The sequence below is a fragment of the Nycticebus coucang genome, chromosome 13 (assembly GCF_027406575.1).
Source record: "Nycticebus coucang isolate mNycCou1 chromosome 13, mNycCou1.pri, whole genome shotgun sequence".
NCBI classification, from domain to species: Eukaryota; Metazoa; Chordata; class Mammalia; order Primates; family Lorisidae; genus Nycticebus; species Nycticebus coucang.
In genome coordinates, this window is record NC_069792.1 from 39,838,125 (window position 1) to 39,859,120 (window position 20,996).

Sequence of the window (20,996 nt, forward strand, 5' to 3'; positions counted from 1 at the left end):
TGGTATACGGCAACTTTCACAATTTGCTCATGTATTTTCTGGTCCCTTAGGGACAGTTTTTACTTCTTATCTTGTCAAAAGAAAAAAAGTAGAACAAGAAGGAATTAAGAGAGAAATCTAAAACTTATCGGAGGAGATGATCTGCTGTCAGTGGTATCATGGAAGGTGTATTCTTATTTTCTTTGAGGGATTTTCTTCAACATCATAATTTCAACCAATCATTACACCAAGGCTACATCAAAACACCTTCCTTGTTTATCCTACACATGACCATTTTTGAATTGGAGACATTCTCATTAAATATGGAAATTTTTCTTAGGGAACTTTTTCCTAAGTTGTGCAGTAAAATATCCTATAAGGATACCTTGCTTCATACTTTAATAGAGTGAATACATAGAATGTCTATCAGAATGGATTAAATCTTCTACACTGTTCATTGGTCCACTTGAGATACATGTTTATTTTCCAAAGGGACAATTTCTGCATTTACACTATAATACATGTACATATTGCTGGGCTCCAGATTTGTATAATCTCCCTTTACATTCTGCTTCTCAGTTTCTCTCTAGAATGCTATGCAGGTAGAGAGATGGTTAGAAGACGTTCTTGTTCTCTCCGTGTCCCTAGGTTATTTGTAAAGTGATTGACTTACACTTCGACTATCCCTGCTTTGAAGTGACGGGGAATCACAATTATATGAAACCCAGACAATGACAGTGTAGGGAAGGTGGAGACTCACACCTGTGCAGTTGCATTCCCCTGCCTCAGAGTGCTCTCAGGGATTAGAGCAGATGTGTTTATTTTTTCCACCAAGGAATTCATATCCCTTTAATACCAGAACATGGTAAACTTGTAGCTGTTTCAAACATCTGGTGGGCTTTTTGAATAACCTCATCAACTGGTACCATTCAGTGTTCTGTCTCCACCCCTTCTTGTGATTCTTCCACCCACAAGTCTGTGTGTTATCCAGAGGTGACAAGACACTGTGAGCTCTCTACGTTGTTTTCAAGTACACTTGATGAATTCCCTAGGATACAGAGGATAGCACGATCCCCACTATGCATGTATTCGACTGGGGGACAGAATGGAAAAACACACAGGACTTGTCTAGGGTGACCTTCAAGGTCAGGAAGGGAGATTGAGAGCCAGCCCTGTCTCCACAGGGTGGGGGACCGTGCACTGAAGGGGCTGTGTTTGTATAACAGTGTACAGGTGAGGAGTAGACATAGTGAAGAGGGTGAGGGCCAAATGTGGAATCTTGGAAAAGTGACCTCACTTCCTGGTGACAGACCCCAACAGAACTTAGAACCCTTGGTAGCCAGGCACCGACATTCTAGACACAGACCTGTGTCTGGCTCATTTTGTGGGATACGCTCAAGAGAGCAAGATGTTCTCCTGTTGCGTCACACCTTCTCCTAATCCTCATGTCCGGAAAGCCCGAAGTGGGTGCCTTGTCCGAATTGGCCAATGTTGGCGCTCCCTCTACTCCCGTTGCCTGCGGAGACCTGGCAGGGGGCATCTACAGGTAACACAGGGCAGCCCCAGGTAGTCTCTTGCAGGCAAGGTCTCACCTGTGAGCCCATCTGGGAAGATCCGCACGCCTCATATCACTATGTTTGGGGAAGGAAGAGACAAGGGGACCCCCACTGAACAGGAGCAGGGTGTCACCTATGGGAATCCTGGTGGGGCTGTCAGGTTGATACCTCAGAACTCCAGGTCCTGGCTGTTGGGACAGAAAGGTGAGTGTCAAGGACAAGTTTGTCTACTGAGATGTCATCCCTAGACATCCAGCTGTCATCTGTCTTCTTCCCTGGTGGGAGGTCTGTTCAGACGCCCCACTGTGTGTGTGTTCTGGGGAGCAGAATCTCCCAGGGGTTTTCCCCTGTGGAGAGTTCCAGGCAGCCATAGATGCCTCTCGCCCCGGCATGTGGCCTTCCATTTGCAGAGGTGCGTGGGGATGCAGGACCTCCGTGAGGAGTCCATGGAGGACCCCACACAATCTCTGATCTCAGATGAAGACCCGGTGGACCAGTCTACGGACTACGGCCATCGCCAGACTGGGGTGAGAATGGGCACAGAGGGGGTCCCCACAGACCCAAAGAGGGATGCCCCAGGCTCTCTCCTCGGCAGTTTTCCCAGTTGAGTGATCCAAAATCCCCTCTCTAAAGAATCCAGCCATCGTGTATCCCCAGGGCAACTTGGTAAGATGCATCAAAACTGCACACATACTTGTGGGGATAACGGAGAAAATGCTTCCTGTAGTTTTCACTTTACACGAGTCCAGGGAGAGCTCCCAATGTGGCTGCTTCTCTCACAGCTTTAATCCGGCCCAGGGGTCTGCCGGAGAAGGCAGGCAGTTCCCTTCCCGGCCAGGCCTCTCCAACACTAACAGCCACTGTACACCAGGGTGGCTGAACAAAATGGGAGGGGTCACACACAGAAGGAGACAAAGCTGCTGCCTGCTCTTGTCTGCAACGTACCATCTCTAGAATAGATCCTTGTAGCCCCAGCGGGCAGGAGCTCTGCCCTCGGTCTTGGCCATTTTCCCTCAGGGAGGCCATTTCCCGCTGCTGCCCAGCCTTTCAATGCCCATGGAGCCTGACTGGACACAGTCCTATTTCTCAGTCAGCCATGCTGCAGGGAATAAATGGAGGAGATTTGGTGGGATAAATGGAGGAGAGAAAGAAAGGAGAGAGGAGACGCTGCTTCAGGAATACCCACCTTACCTTTATGCCCAAAGTCCACTCCTTAAGTAAGGAGTATATTGCTTTACATCTAAATAGAAATCTCTAGGCCTTAGCTTTATTTGGGGAAATGGAAGACATCCTTTCAATTATAAACAGCTCAGACATTGTAAAGTCTGCTGTGTACCAAGTGGCTGGGACAGTTCGAGGAGCTGGCAGAACTTAGCCCCAAGGCCGAAGGGCTCCTTCAATAGAAATTGACTTCCTCTCAGTACTGGATGCTGGAAGTCCCACGTGACGCTGCCGGCTAGGGAGGTCTCTCAGAGGCCTCTCCTCGGCTTCTGTGGCCACGTTTCATCTCCGCATTCACAGAGAGGTCCTCTGTCAAGCCTGTCTGTGTCCTTAGCACCTCCTCTTATAAGGACACCAGTCATATGTTACTAGGGACATGTGACTACAAGGACCTTTTGTCCTAATGCAGTCACATTCTGAGGGCATCAGACATGAGGGTCTGAATTTCGGCCCATGACATGTGCTCAGGTGGGCGCCCAGGAAGGGGGTGCTTCCCAACAGTTTACACTGGAGAGTTGTATTGGCTGCGTTCAGTGTAACTTTCAGACTTGCTGTGGCACGGACAGGTTAGCAGTGGTCTTTGAATGTCACACTGCTCTGTAGCCAGCCTCCCTGGTGTTAATGTGGTTTTAAGTGTTTTCCAATGTAGGTTTGGTGGGAAATGCAATCACATCATTGCTGTCATTTCCAGTTTTGTGATTGACACCTAAGAGTCACATTTCAGGGTCTTCATACCTATTTGGGATTTCTCTCCCCTGAGTCACTTGCTCAGCCCTGTGGCCCTGTAACAAGCTTTCTTCCAATCTGGGGTCTCATAGCATTTGCCCCTATGCCAGGCCCAGTGTTGCTGAGGCTGTTTCTCAGGAATCCGTTCAATGTAACAAAGACAGACACTGGCGCTGTTCTCAGTAGAGAGCTTTCTCCTGGGACATCTGGTCCCGGGAATGGTCTCTAAAGAGAGGGGGAAAACAGGCTGGCCCAAGACACTCTCCCCAAGTGACAGCAGGCTGAGTCTCTGTGAGCTTAGAGGGAAAATCATGGAGGCCGCCTGGGAGGGCTGCAGCCATGTCCCACATGCTTGTGACAGCCAGGTGACATTCCAGAGCCTGAGTTTTCTCATTTGCACAGGGAGGGCCATTTGGGGACTCACTGCACAGTGCTCCTCATCCATGGTGTGTGAGCAGGGCATTGTTCTGCCTAGCAACCTCTCTGAGGCAGCCTGGAAGGTGTCAGTGGTGTCATGCAGCTCTTTGTGCCCATCATGTTGTAGGTGAAAAGCGTAGAATCGTGGACACCCATGACTTCTAAGGGCACGAGTCTCTGGAGGGCTGGAGCTGCCTGCATTGAGGATCAGAGCCCATTCTCTGGAGGGTCAGGGTCACTGACTGTGTGTCTCTCTTTGTCCATGCTAGAATAGAGATGAGTCTCGATTGGTGGTTCTCCTGAGGAGAGCACCTGGCTGCCATCGAAGGCTCTTGGCCCGACGTCGGGGCCTCTCTTTCCAGAGCTCCCTGGAGGTAATCCAGGAGGAGCCGCTAGAGGAGTCCGCACAATCTCTCTCTTTGGATAAAGAACTGATGCAGCAGGCCACTGACCATGGCCAGCGCCAGCCTGGGGTGAGAATGGGCCCAAAGGGGTCTCCACAGACCCAAAGAGGGATGCCCTGGGCTCTGTCCTTGGCAGTTTTACCCCTTGAGTGCCCCACAATCCACTCCCTAAATATTCCGGCCTTGTGTCTCCCCAGTGGCAACTTGGTAAGAGGCACGTTCACTACTCACGTAGTTGTGGGGATGTCAGAGAAAATGCTTCCTGTAGTTTTCACTTTACACTAGTCCAGGGATAGTTCCCCATGTGGTTGCTGCTCTCAAAGCTTTACTATGGCCCAGGGGGTCTCCCGGAATAGGCAGGCAGTTCCCTTCCCAGCCAGGCCTCTCCAACACTAACAGCCAACACTAAACCAGGGGGTCTAAACAAAATGGGAGGGGTCACACACAGAAGGAGACAAAGCTGCTGCCTGCTCTTGTCTGCAAAGTGACATCTCGGGAACAGATGCTTGTAGCCCACCAGGCAGGTGCTCTGCCCTCCGGTCTTGGCCATTTTCCCTCAGGGAGGCCATTACCCACTGCTGCCCAGCCTTTCAATGCCCGCGGAGCCTGACTGGACACAGTCCTATTTCTCAGTCAGCCATGCTGCAGGGAACATGCTGTGTCCCAATTGGCTGGGACAGTTCGGGGAGCTGGCAGAACTTAGCCCCAAGGCCGAAGGGCTCCTTCAATAGAAATTGACTTCCTCTCAGTTCTGGAGGCTGGAAGTCCCATGTGACGCTGCTGGCTGGGGAGGTCTCTCAGAGGCCTCTCTCCTCCACTTCTGTGGTCACGTTTCATCTCCGCATTCACAGAGAGGTCCTCTGTCATGCCTGTCTGGTTCCTTAGCACCTCTTCTTAGAAGGACACCAGTCATATGTTATTAGGGACATGTAACTACAAGGACCTTTTGTCCTAATGCCGTCATGTTCTGGGGACATCAGACATGAGGTTATGAATTTCGGCCCATGACATGTGCTCAGGTGGGCTCCCAGGAAGGGGGTGCTTGGCAACTGTTCAGTATAACCTCCAGACTTCCTGGGGCACGGACTGGTTAGCAGTGGTCTTTGAATGTCGCTGCTGCCCTGCAGCCATCCTCCCTGGTTTTAATATTGTTTGAAGTGTTTTCCGGTGTAGGTTTGGTAGGAAATGCAATCACATCATTGCTTCCATTTCCAGTTTTGCAACTGACACCTGGGAGTCATATTTCAGTCTTCCCTATACATTTCTGCATACCTATTTGAGATTTCTCCCCACTGAGTCACCTCCTCAGCCCTGTGGACTTGTAACAAGCTTTCTTCCACCCTGGGGTCTCACTGCATTTACCCCTATGCCAAGCCAAGAGTTGCTCAGGCTGTCTCTCAAGACTTCTTTTAAAGTAACAAAGACAGACACTTGCGCGGTTCTCAGTGTAGAATCCTGTTCTAGGACGCATGGCCCTGTGCATGGTCTCCACAGACAGTTGGGAAACAGGCTGGGTCAAGACCCTCTCCCTGAGTGAGAGCGGGATGAGCTGCTGCAAGCTTAGGGGAAAATTCATGCAGCCTTCCCTGGGAGGGCCACAGATCTGACCCATGTGCGGGTGACAGCCAGGTGACATCCCAGAGCCTGAATTTTCTCATTTGCGCAGTGAGGGTCATTTGGGGACTCATGGGCACTGGGATCTTCATATAGGGTGTCTGAGCAGGGGCATTCTTTTTCTGCCTAACAAGCCCCCTGAAGCAGCCTGCAGGGTATCAGGGGTGCAGCTCTTCGTGCTCGTCACATTTTATGTCCTAAGTGTAGAATTGGGGACACCCATGACTTCTAAAGGCACAAGTCTCTGAAGGGCTGGAGCTTCCTGCATTGAGCATCAGACCCCATTCTCTGGAGGGTCAGGATCACTGACTGTATTTCCCTCTTTGTCCCCGCTAGTATGGAAATGAGTCGGCCGTCTGCTTTACGGAGCTGCAATTGAGGACCTCCCAGCCAGCCACCTGGGACATGCTGGTGAGCTCCCTGGTGCCATTCCTTTTGGCACAAAACATCTGCTCCATGACCTCCCAGGGCTCCTACCAGGACATCAACACCATGGCATGCTTCCTTGAGAAACTGGTCAGGAGGTGAGTGTCCAAGGCACAGTGCTGCCCCCACCTGCCATCTAGGTCTGTGGGTGTCATTCAGTTCCCCTGAGCCTCGCTTCACTCCTCTGAAAAGTGGAGTGGTCAGAGGTTTACATTTATGAGGTTTTGGAGGAAAATCAATAGAATAAGAGGTGGCAGGTGGGTCCCTCTCTGCTGGCTCTGTGGAGAGGCTTCAGCGGGTGCTGTAGCTATTCACATTTACCGTCTGTCTCCTCACAGAAGGCGCCCTCTGCCTCACACCTCAGAAGCCCATACGTCTGTATCCCTTTGTGGGAAAAGCACAGAGAGAGCAAACCTGGTCCCACTCGTAGAGCTTTGAGTTTCCTTCCACCTTGTCCCTGTCCTTGAGAGAACAGGGGTTCCCTGGGGTGGGGAAAGAGTCCCGAGGACCACTTAGATATCTGCCAAGGTTCTGTCGGAGTCATTCAGTAACCAGCTGCTTGTGCAGGCATGTTCTAGAAACTTAATTTAATGAACAAAGAAGATGACAGTCTTCGGGCTGCAGTTCTGTGCAGGGAGGCAGGAAGTCAGAGCAGACACGAGGAGGTAACGTCCTCCTCCTGGAGGACCACCCAGCATCTTCTATGCACAGAGAAAGATCCCAGATTCTGGGATTTTTCCATCACGAACCCCACGAGTAACTCAAAAGGCATGCTTGTGGTCCAAGGAAAGTACTCCTTTTCCACTCAGAGTATGGGGCTCTGTGGACTGTGGCTGGGGAAACAAAACAGAACCTGGGTCTCAGCCACTTGAGGATGCTCATGAGAGGGCTAAGGTCAGGGGATTTCAAGGAAGAAATGAGTCGGTTAGAGCTGTGGAGGGGTGGCAGGTCCCTGCAGAGAGGAGAAGCGGGGCTCAGAGCTGCCCCTGAGGGGCCCATCCTCAGCACAAGTACCTTCCCAGCTCTGCCTGTCTCCTCCAGCCCATACCCCCTCACTGACCACAGCAGCAGGAGCCTACACTGCTGTGATGATGAGCACCCTGCTGACCCTCCGGCCTCCAGTCACAGCCCTGAGGGCTCAGGGGTGCAGAGGTCCTTGCGGTTGATCTGCAGTGACAATGGCAGGGGGAGGGCGAGGCCCACAATAGTGTGTCCAATCCTGATCCATGACCAGTTCTGTCCCTGCCAGGGCAGCAGAGACAGCCAGGGAAGTTCTGCCTGTCTTCTAGACTGGAGGAGCAGGCCCAGGGACACATAAATACACAGGAATGTCCTGGGAAGGGTGTCAGAGGAAAAGCCAGGCCTCTGACTCAGGTTCTGCTTGTCATCCCCAGAAGCACCTCTTCCATCTACGTCTCCTGGCCAGATGGATGCCCTGTGGTCTGCGACCAGTATGTGAGCATTCCCAGGCTCAGGTTTGAGGTGGCTGACATGCAGGTCACCGTGTCCACATCATACCTGGGGCATCAAGCCACCATCGCCCTTGCCTGGCTGTACCAATTCGGGCCCATTGGCACAAACCCAGAGGGTGGGATGGCCGTAGTTTACCAGCTTCAGAAAGGTAGAATGTGGGGCTGAAATCCTCTTTGTCATGGGGAGGTAATGGTGTGTTTGGATAACCCAGTAGGGAGTGACAGATGCAGCTGACTTTATCTCCTTTTCCATCTCCTGCTCAATCTCCAGAACAACAGGCACTCCCAGTGCTGGCCATAGAACCAGCGCCAACGCCGGCAGATCTGGGCGAGCAGAGGCCTGCTCTGGAGCCAGGTGTGCCTGCATCCCTGGATCTCCCAATGTATATGGAGCCAGCTCCAGGGCCAGGCTCAAGGGCAGCACCCTGGACAGAGCCATCTGGAAAGCCAGTGAAAACTGGCAAGGCACAACCAAAGGCAATCATAGGCCTCAGCCAGCCCAGGACTGTGCCTGAACAAATGCTGCACAGGGCGGGGCCATCTAGCATCCTGGCGTACACAGGGAAACAAGTGGCTGAGCAGCTCACGCTGCTGGATGCGGTGAGCAGCTGCTCAAACCCCCTCCCTGACCAGAGGCCAGCGATCTGGTCCCACCCTGTGTCTGTGGCAGCTACACAAATCTGCTGGGCACATCCCATGGGAGGGGACAGAGTACAGGGTGGGGACCTGGCCCACTAGATGCAGGGGTGGCCCACTGAGCATGCCCCACCAGCTGCTAAGCCCCCAGCCCGGGAGGCCTCACCAGCCTCAGCAATTACTACACATCTGGCACAGACTCCATTTCAGACCAGACACCCGCACTGAGACCCTAGAGGTGGCTGCCACGGGCCACGTGCGTCTCAACAGAAAGAAGGCCTGGCACACAGGTGGCCACAGGAAGGGCCGGGCTGAGCACCTTGCAGAGTGTGGGCTCCTGGAGGCCGGCCTGGGGGAAACACCACGTGCTGTTCTCTCCTTGCCCGGCTCTATGCGTTTCGCGCCCTCCGTGAAAGGGGAATGAAACCCGGGGCTCCGAGTACTCTGGGAGAGCCAATGCCAAAGCTGAGAATCTGGTCACCTGCCTGAGTCAAGGGGTGACTTTAGACTCAGAGCTGCCCTGGGCGGTGACCATGTGGATCTTTCTTCCTCCCCAGGAGCAATTTAAGAAGCTGCTGCCGTGGGAGTGCCTGGACACCTTTTTGATTGAGCTGGAGGGGATGGACATAGCTCTGGTGGCACCCACAGTCGGCGCTGCCTTGATTCACTTCGATACTGTGGTGTATTTTGTGATAAGCACGTGCTTGGGGACCCGCACCATGAAGGCCCAGGACAGGGCCAGGGTGCTGGAGCTTTGGATACAGGTGGCCAGGGTAAGCCGTGGGAGGGCCTGAGACAGGGCCAGGGTGCTGGGGCTCTGGACCCAGGTGGCCCCGGTAAAGCATGGGAGGCCCTAGGACACTCGTTCTCTCCTCTGTCCGATGTCAAATTTGCTGAACAGAGTCCAAGCCCCTCAACAGCCCCCAGCCCCGTTCCTGTCAGGGGCACACTGACCTTGACTTCCATGCCCAGTGTTGGTGCGCCCTTTGCACCTGGACACCTACCTTGGGTTGAACTGTAATTGTCCTCCCAGAGTGTGAAACTCAGTGGGGCCCAGACTGCTCTCCTGTGCCTCCCTGGGCCTCTGCCTCCCCACAGAGGAAAGGTCAGCACAGGGGGCACAGCTGGGGCAGTGGGGCTCCAACTCCCCACCTCATGGTGCATCCTCTTCCCTCCCCAGGAGTGTAATAAGTTGAGCAACTACTCATCTTTGCATGGCATAGTCACAGCCCTGAAGGCTGCGCCCATCCATAGTCTCCAGGAAACCTGGAGAGCAGTATCCAGGTGGGTGGGCGTGTGTCTCCTGAGCTGCACCCAGCACCTCTCCCGGGTCTGCCATGCTCCCTCACTGCACTGGGAGGGGAGGGGAGCCCAGCACCTCCGGAGGCAGGAATGGGTGGCCTGCCAGGGCCTCTCAGTCCACTGGGTGTTAGCACCGAATGTCTAACTCAGCACCAAGTTTTCTTCACCGTGGGGCACTGGTCTTTGCCACATTGGAGATATTCCCATGTCTAGCGCACAGCACATCTAAACTGAGAAACTGAGCTGCCCAGTTGACATTGGGCTGGGCCAGATGAACAGCAGGTCAGCGCCCGCTCCAGTCCTGTGGAGCCTCTGGGAATCAGGAGCCCAGAGGAAACACAAATCCTGCGGGTTTGGATCCTTTTCATTCCCAGTTCAAGGAATGTGAACTCGCCCTCCTCCCCGCTACTCCCTGATTTATCCGACTTTCTCTCCCCTCTGCAAAGGGAAAGCGCGAGAGCGTATAAAGAACTGTGCGCACGCGATGACAGGATGACCCGGGAGAAGCTGATAAAGGTACAGGGGGGCTGGGGCTGGGGGCAAATGTTTAGAGGGCAGGGAGAGGGCAATTTGGAAAGGGTACCGGGCCGGGTGATTTTTGGTTAATTTTCTAACTCAACGTTTACCTGAAAAGTACCAGTCGCCAGTCCTGTTCAGAAGAGAGAAGGGGCTTTACTGGCTGTTCATCAGAGACAAGCTGGATAATTAGCAGGGCTCTGGCTCTTGCATTGGTCCCTCTGGTTATGGAGCTTCCACCAGGCGATGGGGAAATGTCATGGTGGTGGTGGTGGTGGCTTCTTTCTTTCCCGAAACCAGCCAGAAATTCTCCAGAAAGCCGGGCCTCTATTGCTGGTGTGTGGTGTGGGCAGCTGGGGCAGGGTCTCCAGACAAACGAGGGGCTGAGCTGCATGCCCCAGTAACACAGCAAGTGGGTGTAGGACACAGGGCTGGGTCTAGAACCAGAGCTCACTGAGTGACTGTAGCACCTCACCAGCTGACTGTGGCCAGGTGTCCACAGTGCGAGGTCAGGGTCCTGGGAGTAGCTGAGTGAGGGCAAGATAGTCTCACTGACCTTGTCCTGACCCTGGCAGCTGGGGATCTCCAAGCTTGCCCGCCGGGAAAAAAACCCTCAGAGAGCCCAGATGAGGCAGCAGAGACGGAAGGTGAGCCTCATTTGGTGTGGGTGGGGAGGGCCACTGGGACGGAGGGCAGGGCCTCCCCCCCAGCTGGAGTCTCCCCATCAGGAGAGCAAGGGCCTCCTACTAGGCCCTCCTTCCTGTAGCTGGTGCCTGAAATGCCCTCAGCAGAGGGACCAGGACAAAGGCCTGGAAGAGCTGGGCTCAGCATGCCCTACGGGAAGGGTGGGGTCCGGGACCACAAGACATTGTGACCTGTGAACATCCCAGGGCTGTAGGTGACCATGGGTGCAGCTGGGGGAGGAGAGGGATAGAATGGAAGGAGGAAGCTGAAGGTGTTTGGCTTCTCCAAGTCAGAGATCTTGAGGAGAGGTCTAGGAGACTGGGGCGGGGTGTGAGATTCAGGACAACAGAACGGGGAAGGCCACCTGCAGGTGGGTGCTCATCACCACTCCCACCCCAATGACACAGGGCGTCATTCCCTTTCTTGGAATCTTCCTTGATGACCTAACTCTGCTGCAGAAGTGGACGCAGAATAATGTGGCTGTGAGTGAGCCTAGGGTTGGCACACTGGGGACCAGAATCCTAAGGCTGGGGGGAGACATTCCTGGATGGAGCCCTGAGAACTCAGCACTCAGCAAAACTGCTCCCAGGCAGCCCTGTGAGCTGGGGTATCAGGCCCGACGTCAGCCTCCAGTCCCTGCTCCCAAGGCAGAAGCTGCAGAGCTGCCTGACTGCTGAGCTGCCCGAGTGTCTGGCTGAGCTGGACTCAGCCTCTCCCTCAGGTGCTGCCCACGGGAGGAGTTGAAATTGGCCCCTCCACACTCAGGTAGCTCCCATGTGGCTCCAAACTCTTTGTGTGCAAGGAGATTTTGTGTGCCCCTACTTGTCATGAGGAAGTGTTGGCTCACAGGGCCCCTGAGCATCAGCCCCCACGCTGCCTTCATCACAACGCACAGCGTGATGTGGGTGCAAGTGCCTGCTGTGCAGGTCCCCTGGCCGGTGAGCCTGGATGACACGCAGCAAGGGAGCCCAAGGAGGGGGGAGTCATGGATGGGGGGCCTCTCTCCCGGGCATTGGCTGTGCCTTGCACGGAAATGTGCTCAACATAACAAAAAGGGGAAGGTGGGCAACTGGGGGCCTCTCTCTGGGGAAGCACAACATGTGGCAGTCAGAGACTGCCCTGGGAGGACATTTCCTGGCTGCATCCTCCACATCGTAGATTTCCTGGGAGGGTCTGATGTCAGGGAAGGGGCAGTCCACCCCATGAAACGTGCAGGATGGGAATGAAAACCAACTCCTGGAGAAAGGCAGTTGATACCCAACTCTGAGGACAGACTGGGCCTTCAGAGGATGGGAGGGGACAAGGGAACCACTCCAGAGAAAGGCGCCAGAGATCGGCCCCTTGCCCTCCCCAGCATGGCCCCTTCAGAATCTTCCCCCCTGGCCCAGTCAGCATCCATCCTTCTCTCTGGCTCCAGGCCTTCAAGATCGTCCAGCAGCTGCAGTTGCTGCAGGTGACTGCCAATAATTTCTGTTTTCAACCGGACAGAGAATTCCAGTCCTGGTTCCAAACCATGAAGCCACTGGACCAGTACAATATGTGAGTGCCTGCAAAGGTTGGCGGAGGGTAGGGGGACCTTTGTGCATCCCTGCTTAGGACTCTGTCTGGTGGCCAGCTGCAAAGAGCCTGTGGCCGTGGTTCCCTGGTCACCAACAGTCCCTGGGGCATGGTGACTGCTGAGCGTCGGGTGTCCAAGCCTGCCAGGCAGACCCTGGGCGGGGGACCTGAATTTTGTTCCTGGTGGCCTCATAGCTGCCTCTCTGTCCTGCAGCCACAACTTCTCCTGGGAGCTGGAGCCACCATTTGAATAGGCCAACAACAACATCAAGGCCGAGGAGACCTGTCCTGGGACTGTGTCCACCTTTGAGCTACCTGTATTTACTCTCCCCTGCCACTCCCTTACACCCCCCTGGAAACCTGTTCATTTACTCCGCCCTGACACTCCCTTTTCCTGTTATCTATATCCCTTATTCCTTGCTCCTCATCCCTGGCTTTTAGTTAAATAAATGTATGTTCCATATTGTTATCAGTTTTCTTCATGATTTTTCTCTATAGCTGTCGTGGCTAGTCTGTATCATTTTGAGAGTGTGCTCTGTGAACGCATGGATGCCACAGACATGAAACTCTTCATGATCTGAGGCTGTCGCTTATCTATGTGAACTCAAGGGAGCTGTGTGGAGCTCCATCTCTCCTGTATAGAGTTTCTGCAAAGACCACCTCATGAATGACATCTGGAGGATTGTCTCGTATCTGCTTTCAAAAGGCTTCCTAATTCTTTTTGTCCTTCTACACTTCATGGCATGGATTTAGCACACTTCCAAACTGACTTCGTGCCACCAGTTTCACCCTGATACCAACACCGGACAAAACACAACTTGATCTTTACTACTAAAGGTGGATGTGTTTCACCACAAAGGTCTTCATCCTCATTCTCCACTCATGCTGGCTGAGCAGGGGGAGGAAGAGGAGAGGTTGGTCCAGCTGAAAAAGGTGGCTGGCAAAAGGGGTGCACGTAGGTTTCTCTATGGTGGTAGAGTTTGTCCTGCCGACTCCACTCTGGAGACACTGACGGCCTGAAGGGTGATGAAAATGCCAGCACAGATGTGTTTTTTAGACTTCAGTTGTCATAGAACAATAGACTTGGAGGAGATGACCATCAATAACAGCTTAATTGGTGCTGCCCAAGCCACATTTTCTGGACCAGAGGACCATCCTACACTATCGTGCTCAGATGGTCTGGATTAGACTAGTAGTAATTTCTTTTCTACTCCTATTGATTAGTTTGCTAGCAGCAGCACTACCCTAAACTTACACTACCTGGTGCTTCTCACTAGCTCCTCCATGTGCTTGAAGCATCTTCTGTTATCATTTGACTTTAGAGTACTAATGATTTTAATTCCTCCTCACCACAATTTGAGGGAACATGGGTTGGAGAAAGTTCACTTTTGATAAAAAAAATTTTAGATTCTCTAAGAAGGTCTTAGTCTCCTTGCTCGTGGTAGTGTTGGAGGAGAGTACATACTCCCGTGGTTTGTTCTATTTCTTCCTTCTAGTTTTTTCTGAAATGTGTAATGGAAGGTAATGGTAAGGCGGGATTCTAGCACCAGACTCTCCGGATTCTCTCCCAGCTCTGTCATTTACTCTTTGTGAGTCCTCGGGAACATTATTTAAGCAATGGCTCCTTTGCCTTCACTATGAAATGAAGATTGTGTTAATAAAATTGCTGTGGGCATTAAAAGGGTTTATATTTGTAAAGTGCTTTATAATGCTGTTGGCACATTGTGTCACCCTTATAATTACTTACGGTCATACAAGCAGTTCTCATTTAAAATTTGTGGTTGTTAAGTAGTAATGTTGTTTTAAAAATATGAGTCCTATTTTTAAGCTCAGAGAGGCATAAGAATAGATTCTTTAAAAACGGGAGAGGCTGTTTTGGCTCAAGGAGTAGGGTGCTGGCCCCACATAATGGGTATGGCAGCTTCGAACCAGGGCCTGGCTAAAAACTGCAAGAAATAAAGAAAGAAAGAAATAAAAATAAAAAAGTGAGAGGCTTCCGGAGAGACAAAGATTTGGCTGGGCACAATAGCTCATGGTTGTCATCCTAGCATGCTGGGAGGCTGAGGTGGGTGGATTGCCTGAGCTGGGGAGGTGGAGACCAGTCTGAGCAAGATGGAGACCTTGTCTCTATGAAAAATAGAAAAATTAGATGGGCAAATGTTAGGTACCTGTAGTCACAGCTATTGGGGAGGCTGAGGCAAGACGATCAGATCATTGAAGCCCAGGAGTTAGGGGTTGCTGTGAGCTCTGACACCAGAGCACTGTAGCCTGGGGCAACTAAGTGAGACTGTCTAAAAAACAAGAAAACCTACAGACGTGTGCCATCCTCACTGCACCACCCCATGCATTCTTTTCACTTGCCACCTCTTCCCTAGCACAGCTTAGCGGCTACCCCAGAACTTATGGCCATGTCAAAGCCTATGCAATCTTTCAGTTTAGTTGACCTCGTGGCTACAGGTACCACCCCTGCTTTACCTTGTGAAATAATCGGAATCCCACTAGTGCTTTCCTAGGGGGCACTGCCGCTCACCTCTTGCAGCAAAATTATCGCTGAGTTTTCAAATGAAGGAAAAAACCCCTACAAGTTTGGGCCTATGTAACCAACAAAACTTCTAAATGGTGCATCAAAGACCAGGGGGTCTCAGTGTGTACATGCAGTTGGGTCCAAAGACGCTTGAGGAGCTATACAGTGGTTGCTGTGAAAAGGGAGCTTAACTTTAAGGTTGGATACTGTGGTGCATTGAGCATTTCAAACCCACTACAGTAACATCAGTTTTGTTTTGTTTTGTTTTGTTTTTTATTCAGTGAATTATACAACATCCCTCACAGGAATCAGCAGGAATGGAAGATAAAGAGTTCCTAAGACAACATTCAACACACACATAACTTTTTAGAAGCATCATTGCATATAAGATTTTTTAGAAAATATTTCACTTGCTCCTTTCCTCTGTTTTTTAAAAATTCATTTGTAATGGCCATTTTCTCACCCCTCTGTTTTCATAAGTGCCAATTGTAAGGTTATTGTAAAGGTTCCTTCTTGTAAATATTTCTGACAATAGTGGCTATCAATGATCTCTAATCCTCTCTCATCGATGATTCAACTAACGCACTGCAAGGAAATCTGTGACAGAGACCTCAGGACACAAGAAATTTGAAATTATTTTATTTTATGGAATATTGCAATTGTATGAATTTGAATATCTAGAGGAATGCACATATAAGGTTAGCCAAAGAGAGAAATATCACAATCATGTTGTTATTTTAGTTACAAAGAGCCAATGGGCTTGAAGTGAAATGGTTCCCCAAAGAAAGCAAACAATGGACAAGACTCCCAGAATTAGAAATGAGAATTATTTTATTAGTACTAAAATAAATTGCTTATAAGTCAAATCCATGTACTTAAGTATAGATACGTCTTCATATCCTCAGATAGGAGAGCACCTTTATGCAGGAAGAAGGCACTTCATGATATTTCTCGATAATAATCGTGTTAACCACCTATCCTATTGTGACCCAACTAATGTAAAATAAAAGCTAAAGCATATGGGTTATACTCTAAAAGCAACCCTATTTACTAGGCTTCACTAGGACCTTGGCTAGGTCCTTTACCCTCCACTTTTATGTTCTTTTTTTTGAGACAGAGCGTCAAGCTGTCACCCTGGGTAGAGTGCAGTGGCATCATAGCTCACAGCAACCTCCAACTCCTGGGCTCCAGCGAGTCTCCTGCCTCCTCCTCCCAAGTAGCTGGGATTACAGGCATCTGCCACAATGCCCAGCTATTTTTTGGTTGCAGCCATCATTGTTGTTTGGTGGACCTGGGTTAGATTCTAACCCACCAGCTCAGGTGTATGTGGCTGGCGCCTTAGCCGCTTGAGCCATAGGCGCTGAGCCCACTTTGCATTCTTTCCATGTGGGGAGTATCATCTCACTACTTATTCTATTCTTTTTATTTTTTAAGACAGAGTCTCACTATATTGCCCTCTTAGGGTGCAGTGGCATCATAGCTCACAGCAATTCAAATTCCTGGGCTTAAAGGATTCTATTGCTTAGCCTCATAGTAGCTGGGACTACAGGTGCCTGCCACAACGCCCAGCTATTTTTTTGTTGCAGTTGGCCCTGGCTGGGTTCCAACCTGCCAGCCTCAGTGTATGTGGCTGGCCCCGTAACCACTGTGCTACAGGCACTGAGCCATTACTATTTATTCTAACATTTTTCGTCCAGTAGCTTCTCCTAAACAATTGGCTGCCCTCTTGGCTCAGACCCAAAGGGCCAGATTATCCCCCTACACGTTACCCTCTCTTCCTATCCCGCCGGATGGATGAATTCCTTGCCCAGGTGACTGATACCAGTACCTTGTTTGCCTCACCTTCTGGATGAGACCTTTCCCCCTCTTTTACAGAAGGACATAGCTTTGCATTCTAGGCCTTTTCACGGACACTATGGGTGAGCTGTTAATATAACCTTCTCCCCTCATCCCCAGACAAGGTCGCTGTCTGTCACCCATGCTTCAGTGCAGTGGTACCATCATAGCTCACTGCAGGATTGCTGGGCTCAAGCCGTCCTCCCACTTCAGTCCCCCAAGTAGCTAGGCACACACCACCATGCATGGCTGATTTCTAAAATTTTTTGTAGAGACCAAGTCTCACTGTGTTCATCCAGGCTCATCTTAAACTCCTGGCCTCAAGTAATACTCCTTCCTTGGGCTCTCAAACTGCTAGAATCACAGGTGTGAGCCAGTGCACCCAGCCAGTGTGACCATATTTTAGAGTTTAAACAGTACTACAGAATTCATGTATAGTATCACCTATAGGATCAGAGAGATGTTTTCCTAACAATATTATCTAAATATGAACTTGTGAGTATAGGTTACCTATCTTTCATGGGAAGAGATAGTTTATACACTTTAGTATGCCTGTCTTCTGAAGTAAATCTTATTTCTTCTTTTAACTTGTTCAACAGACTGTGGAAAGTTGCATCATAAACCCCAGAGCAAATCATATGTTTCCCCTCATCATCACTGTCAAATAGTAAGATTGGTAACTCAAGCCAGCATCATCTAGCCTTTCCTCATATAGCTGGATTCTTATTATTTTCGCTTTAGAAATGGTCCAAGACCGTTGGTCCTCCAAACTCTTTTCTTACTGTTGGTATGTTGAATTACATTCTGAGAGTACCTGTAGAATGAATTATGAGGGTTGATTGTATATTATAATTGGTACTGTTTCTTGTGGGTAGACAATTATCTTTAGATTTTAGTCTCAGTTTTATGTTTTTTTATTAAGTTTGTGAACTTAGGCAAGTTCCATAAATTTTTGTTCTGTTATTTCCTCATGTATAGTAGAGGTATAGTGGAAGCTGCAATATTCTGCTTACTTCATAGGCTTCATATGATTATGTGAGATTATGTATGAAAATATAAACGCATGTAAGATGGAAGTAAGAAACCTGAGGATAAGTTTTTAGCTTGAAATATAGTGTTTAAAAGATGATCTGGAAGAAAGGGGACTAATAATTGTTTACTGTGTGCCAGGCATCACTTTTAAAATACTTTATAATTTCAAAGTAATAACTATGGCTAAGGCGGTGGCACCTGAGGCTCAGTGAATAGGGCGCCGGCCCCATATACCGAGGGTGGTGGGTTCGAACTCAGCCCCAGCCAAACTGCAACAAAAAAATAGCAGGGCATTGTGGCGGGCACCTGTAGGCCCAGCTACTGAGGAGGCTGAGTGAGGCAAGAGAATCGTCTAAGCCCAAGAGCTGGAGGTTGCTTTGAGCTGTGATGCCAGCACTCTACCACGGGCAACAAAGTGAGAATCTGTCTCTAAAAACATATATATATATATATATATATATATATGGCTGAGGAAGAAGAGAGGAAAATGACGTCAATTGAATCTATAATATTTTATTCTTGGGGAAAATATGATGCAAGATTGATAAAATGATAGAATTTAATAGCTCTAAATAATGAACACGAAGAAACATTTCTGTAATTTCAGAGAAAATTCACAGCAAACATAGTGTTATTCTTTGAAAATTACAGAAATATTTCACAGCTTTGGAGACAAGGTCTTATTCTGTCGCCCAGCTTGGAGGGCAGTGGCATCGTCGTAGCTTCTGACCTCAGCAGTCCTCGGCCTCACCCCTCTGAGGACCCGGAACTGCAAGTGTCTGCCACCTTGTCTGGCTGATTTTGTTTATAGAGATGGGTTCTCGCTGTTGCCTAGTCTGGTCTCAAACTCCTGGCCTCAAGTGATTTTTCTGCCTCAAGACTCCTAAAGTGCTGGGATTATAGGCAGCAATCACCATGCCCAGCAACATTTCTAAAATAGAATATCAACTTTTGTCAAGATATAATAAGTGTTTTAGTTGACATGCTTATGTATCTTACAGAATCACAATATATATCAGTGTCGTGGATATGAAAACAGATTTTCACCTATTTAAATAGACAGTGGATTTTTTTGCAATTGAATTTTGTTTCATTATGTTACTTTTTATCTCCACAGGTTTATAAAGTTCTGGTCTCAGTGGGCAGGAGTGAATGGTTTGTCTTCAGGAGATATGCAGAGTTTGATAAACTTTATAACACTGTAAGTAATAGTCGTTTTATAAGGTTTTTGTTTAAAACAAAATAACCTGAGAAAATGACCAAATGAGAGAGATTTATTTGAATGATTAAATTAATATTTGCACATATCAGATAAGAAGAAAAGGGTAAGATTTTTCAAATGCATTGTAACTCTAAAGAATTCTTACAGAAGAAGATGAACAGATACCATTGAGAGGTTCCAAATAAATCACTGAAAGTAAGAGAACTAGATAATGGCTTAAAGTTCATGCATGAACGTTATGGCCACCCTGTACATTTTACTGTCCTAGAATGTTAGAAATCAATTGTTTCTACCTACCTCTTTGATAATGGTTAATCATCAAGATATTTCTGTTTAAATTGCCCAACTGTAAGGTTTAAGTTTGAAATTATGTCATGTACCCACTCTCCTTTCATACTTAGTTAGAAGGTAAGTCTCAGGTTCCAGATTTTAAGTACCTCACACAACTGAAATGTGTATAAACTTTCAGAAGTTCTGATAGTTACCTGGGATGAGAGACCATTAGCTATTTACTTAAATAATTAAAACCTATTTTTATGCATTCATAGTGCAGATATGAAATAGTATTCATAATCTAGTGTTTGCAGTGCTCCTAGTACATACTTTCTAGAGTAGGCCACAGACCACCTCTTTTGTGATACATCAGGCCAGATCTTACACAGGTACCAATGTTTGTGGACAGTGTTGCCTTGAAGATCCTACCAGAGGCCCAAGTGGTAGGATTACAAGATAAGCCACTGTTCCCTGCCAAAGTTCCACTTTTGAAATAAGTAGAAGCCAGTAGAACTTTGTGTATGCAAATAAATACCTTCCATGATTTTCTTTTTGAGACATAGTCTGTACTGTCCTGGATAGAGTGCTCTGGCATCACAGCTCACAGTAATCTCAAACTCTTGGGCTCAAGTGGTCCTCTTGCCTCTGCCTCCCAAGTAACTGGGACTACAGGCACCCACCACAATGCCTGGCTAGCCTTCTATAATTTTTTTTGTTTCTTGAGACAGAGTCTTATTTTGTCAGCTTTGGTAGAGTGCTGTGGTGTCACAGCTCAGGCAACCTCGAACTCTTGGGCTTAAGTGATTCTCTTGCCTTAACCTCCCAAGTAGCTGGGACTATAGGCGCCCGCCACAATGCCTGGTTGTTTTTAGAGATGGAGATCTCACTCTGGCTCAGTCTGGTCTCGAACCTGTGAGCTCAGGCACTCAACCCACCTCAGCCTCCCAGAGTGCTAGGATTACAGGCATGAACCACTGTACCCAGGCTGCCTTCCGTAATTTTTAAAAAATGGTTTTATTTTGGAAACTGAGTAAGAGTTGAACTGTTAGTTCTGCTGAAAACTCTTAGATACCTGTTATCTACATGTTCATCCTTGTTTTGAGGATTGTAAACTCTGTACCCACTGGGATACCTAGTTATGCTCAGGGAAAAATAACATTACAATATCTTTCTCATATGAACACAGTTTATATGATCTTCTTAGATAAGATGAAATTTTGTTTAAAGAAATAGTAGTAATGGTGGCGCCTGTGGCTCAAGGAGTAGGGTGCCAGCCCCATAGATCAGAAGTTGCGGGTTCAAAGCTGGCCCCAGCCAAAAAAAAAAAAAAAAAAGAAATAGTAATAACTGAAATTTGAGACTTCTTTCTACATTCTGCTTAAAATATTTTATAGGCTACACTTACTTTCTAAACTTACCTTTAGCAGAACTGTTCATGAAAGGAAGGGTTGTACAGGGAATGTCACCTAAAAACTGAGCAGTATGGCGATCCATCCCAGTGCTGCACTTGAAGATGGTTTTATGAATTAAATAGCTGATGATCTCATAGACAGAGTGTTAATATTTGTGTACCTTTGGCTGGGTGAGGTGGCTCAACAC

At 49.0% G+C, this 20,996-nt stretch overlaps 2 protein-coding genes across 2 annotated transcripts in view; both read left to right on the top strand.

The window, feature by feature from the left end:
* Positions 1–20,996, top strand: part of LOC128563704 (serine/threonine-protein kinase Sgk3-like) — a 227,196-nt gene that overhangs the window by 131,203 nt on the left and 74,997 nt on the right. The window contains exon 12 of the mRNA XM_053559135.1: positions 19,020–19,103. Coding sequence (XP_053415110.1) covers positions 19,020–19,103 — 84 coding nt within the window. The remainder of the gene's footprint in view (positions 1–19,019; positions 19,104–20,996) is intronic.
* Positions 9,945–12,972, top strand: LOC128563713 (ral-GDS-related protein-like). Its single transcript, XM_053559141.1, has 5 exons — positions 9,945–10,269; positions 10,845–10,916; positions 11,361–11,435; positions 12,371–12,492; positions 12,725–12,972. The coding sequence occupies exons 1-5, from the start codon at positions 10,246–10,248 to the stop codon at positions 12,762–12,764; spliced, it is 333 nt and encodes a 110-aa protein (XP_053415116.1). The 5' UTR covers positions 9,945–10,245; the 3' UTR covers positions 12,765–12,972.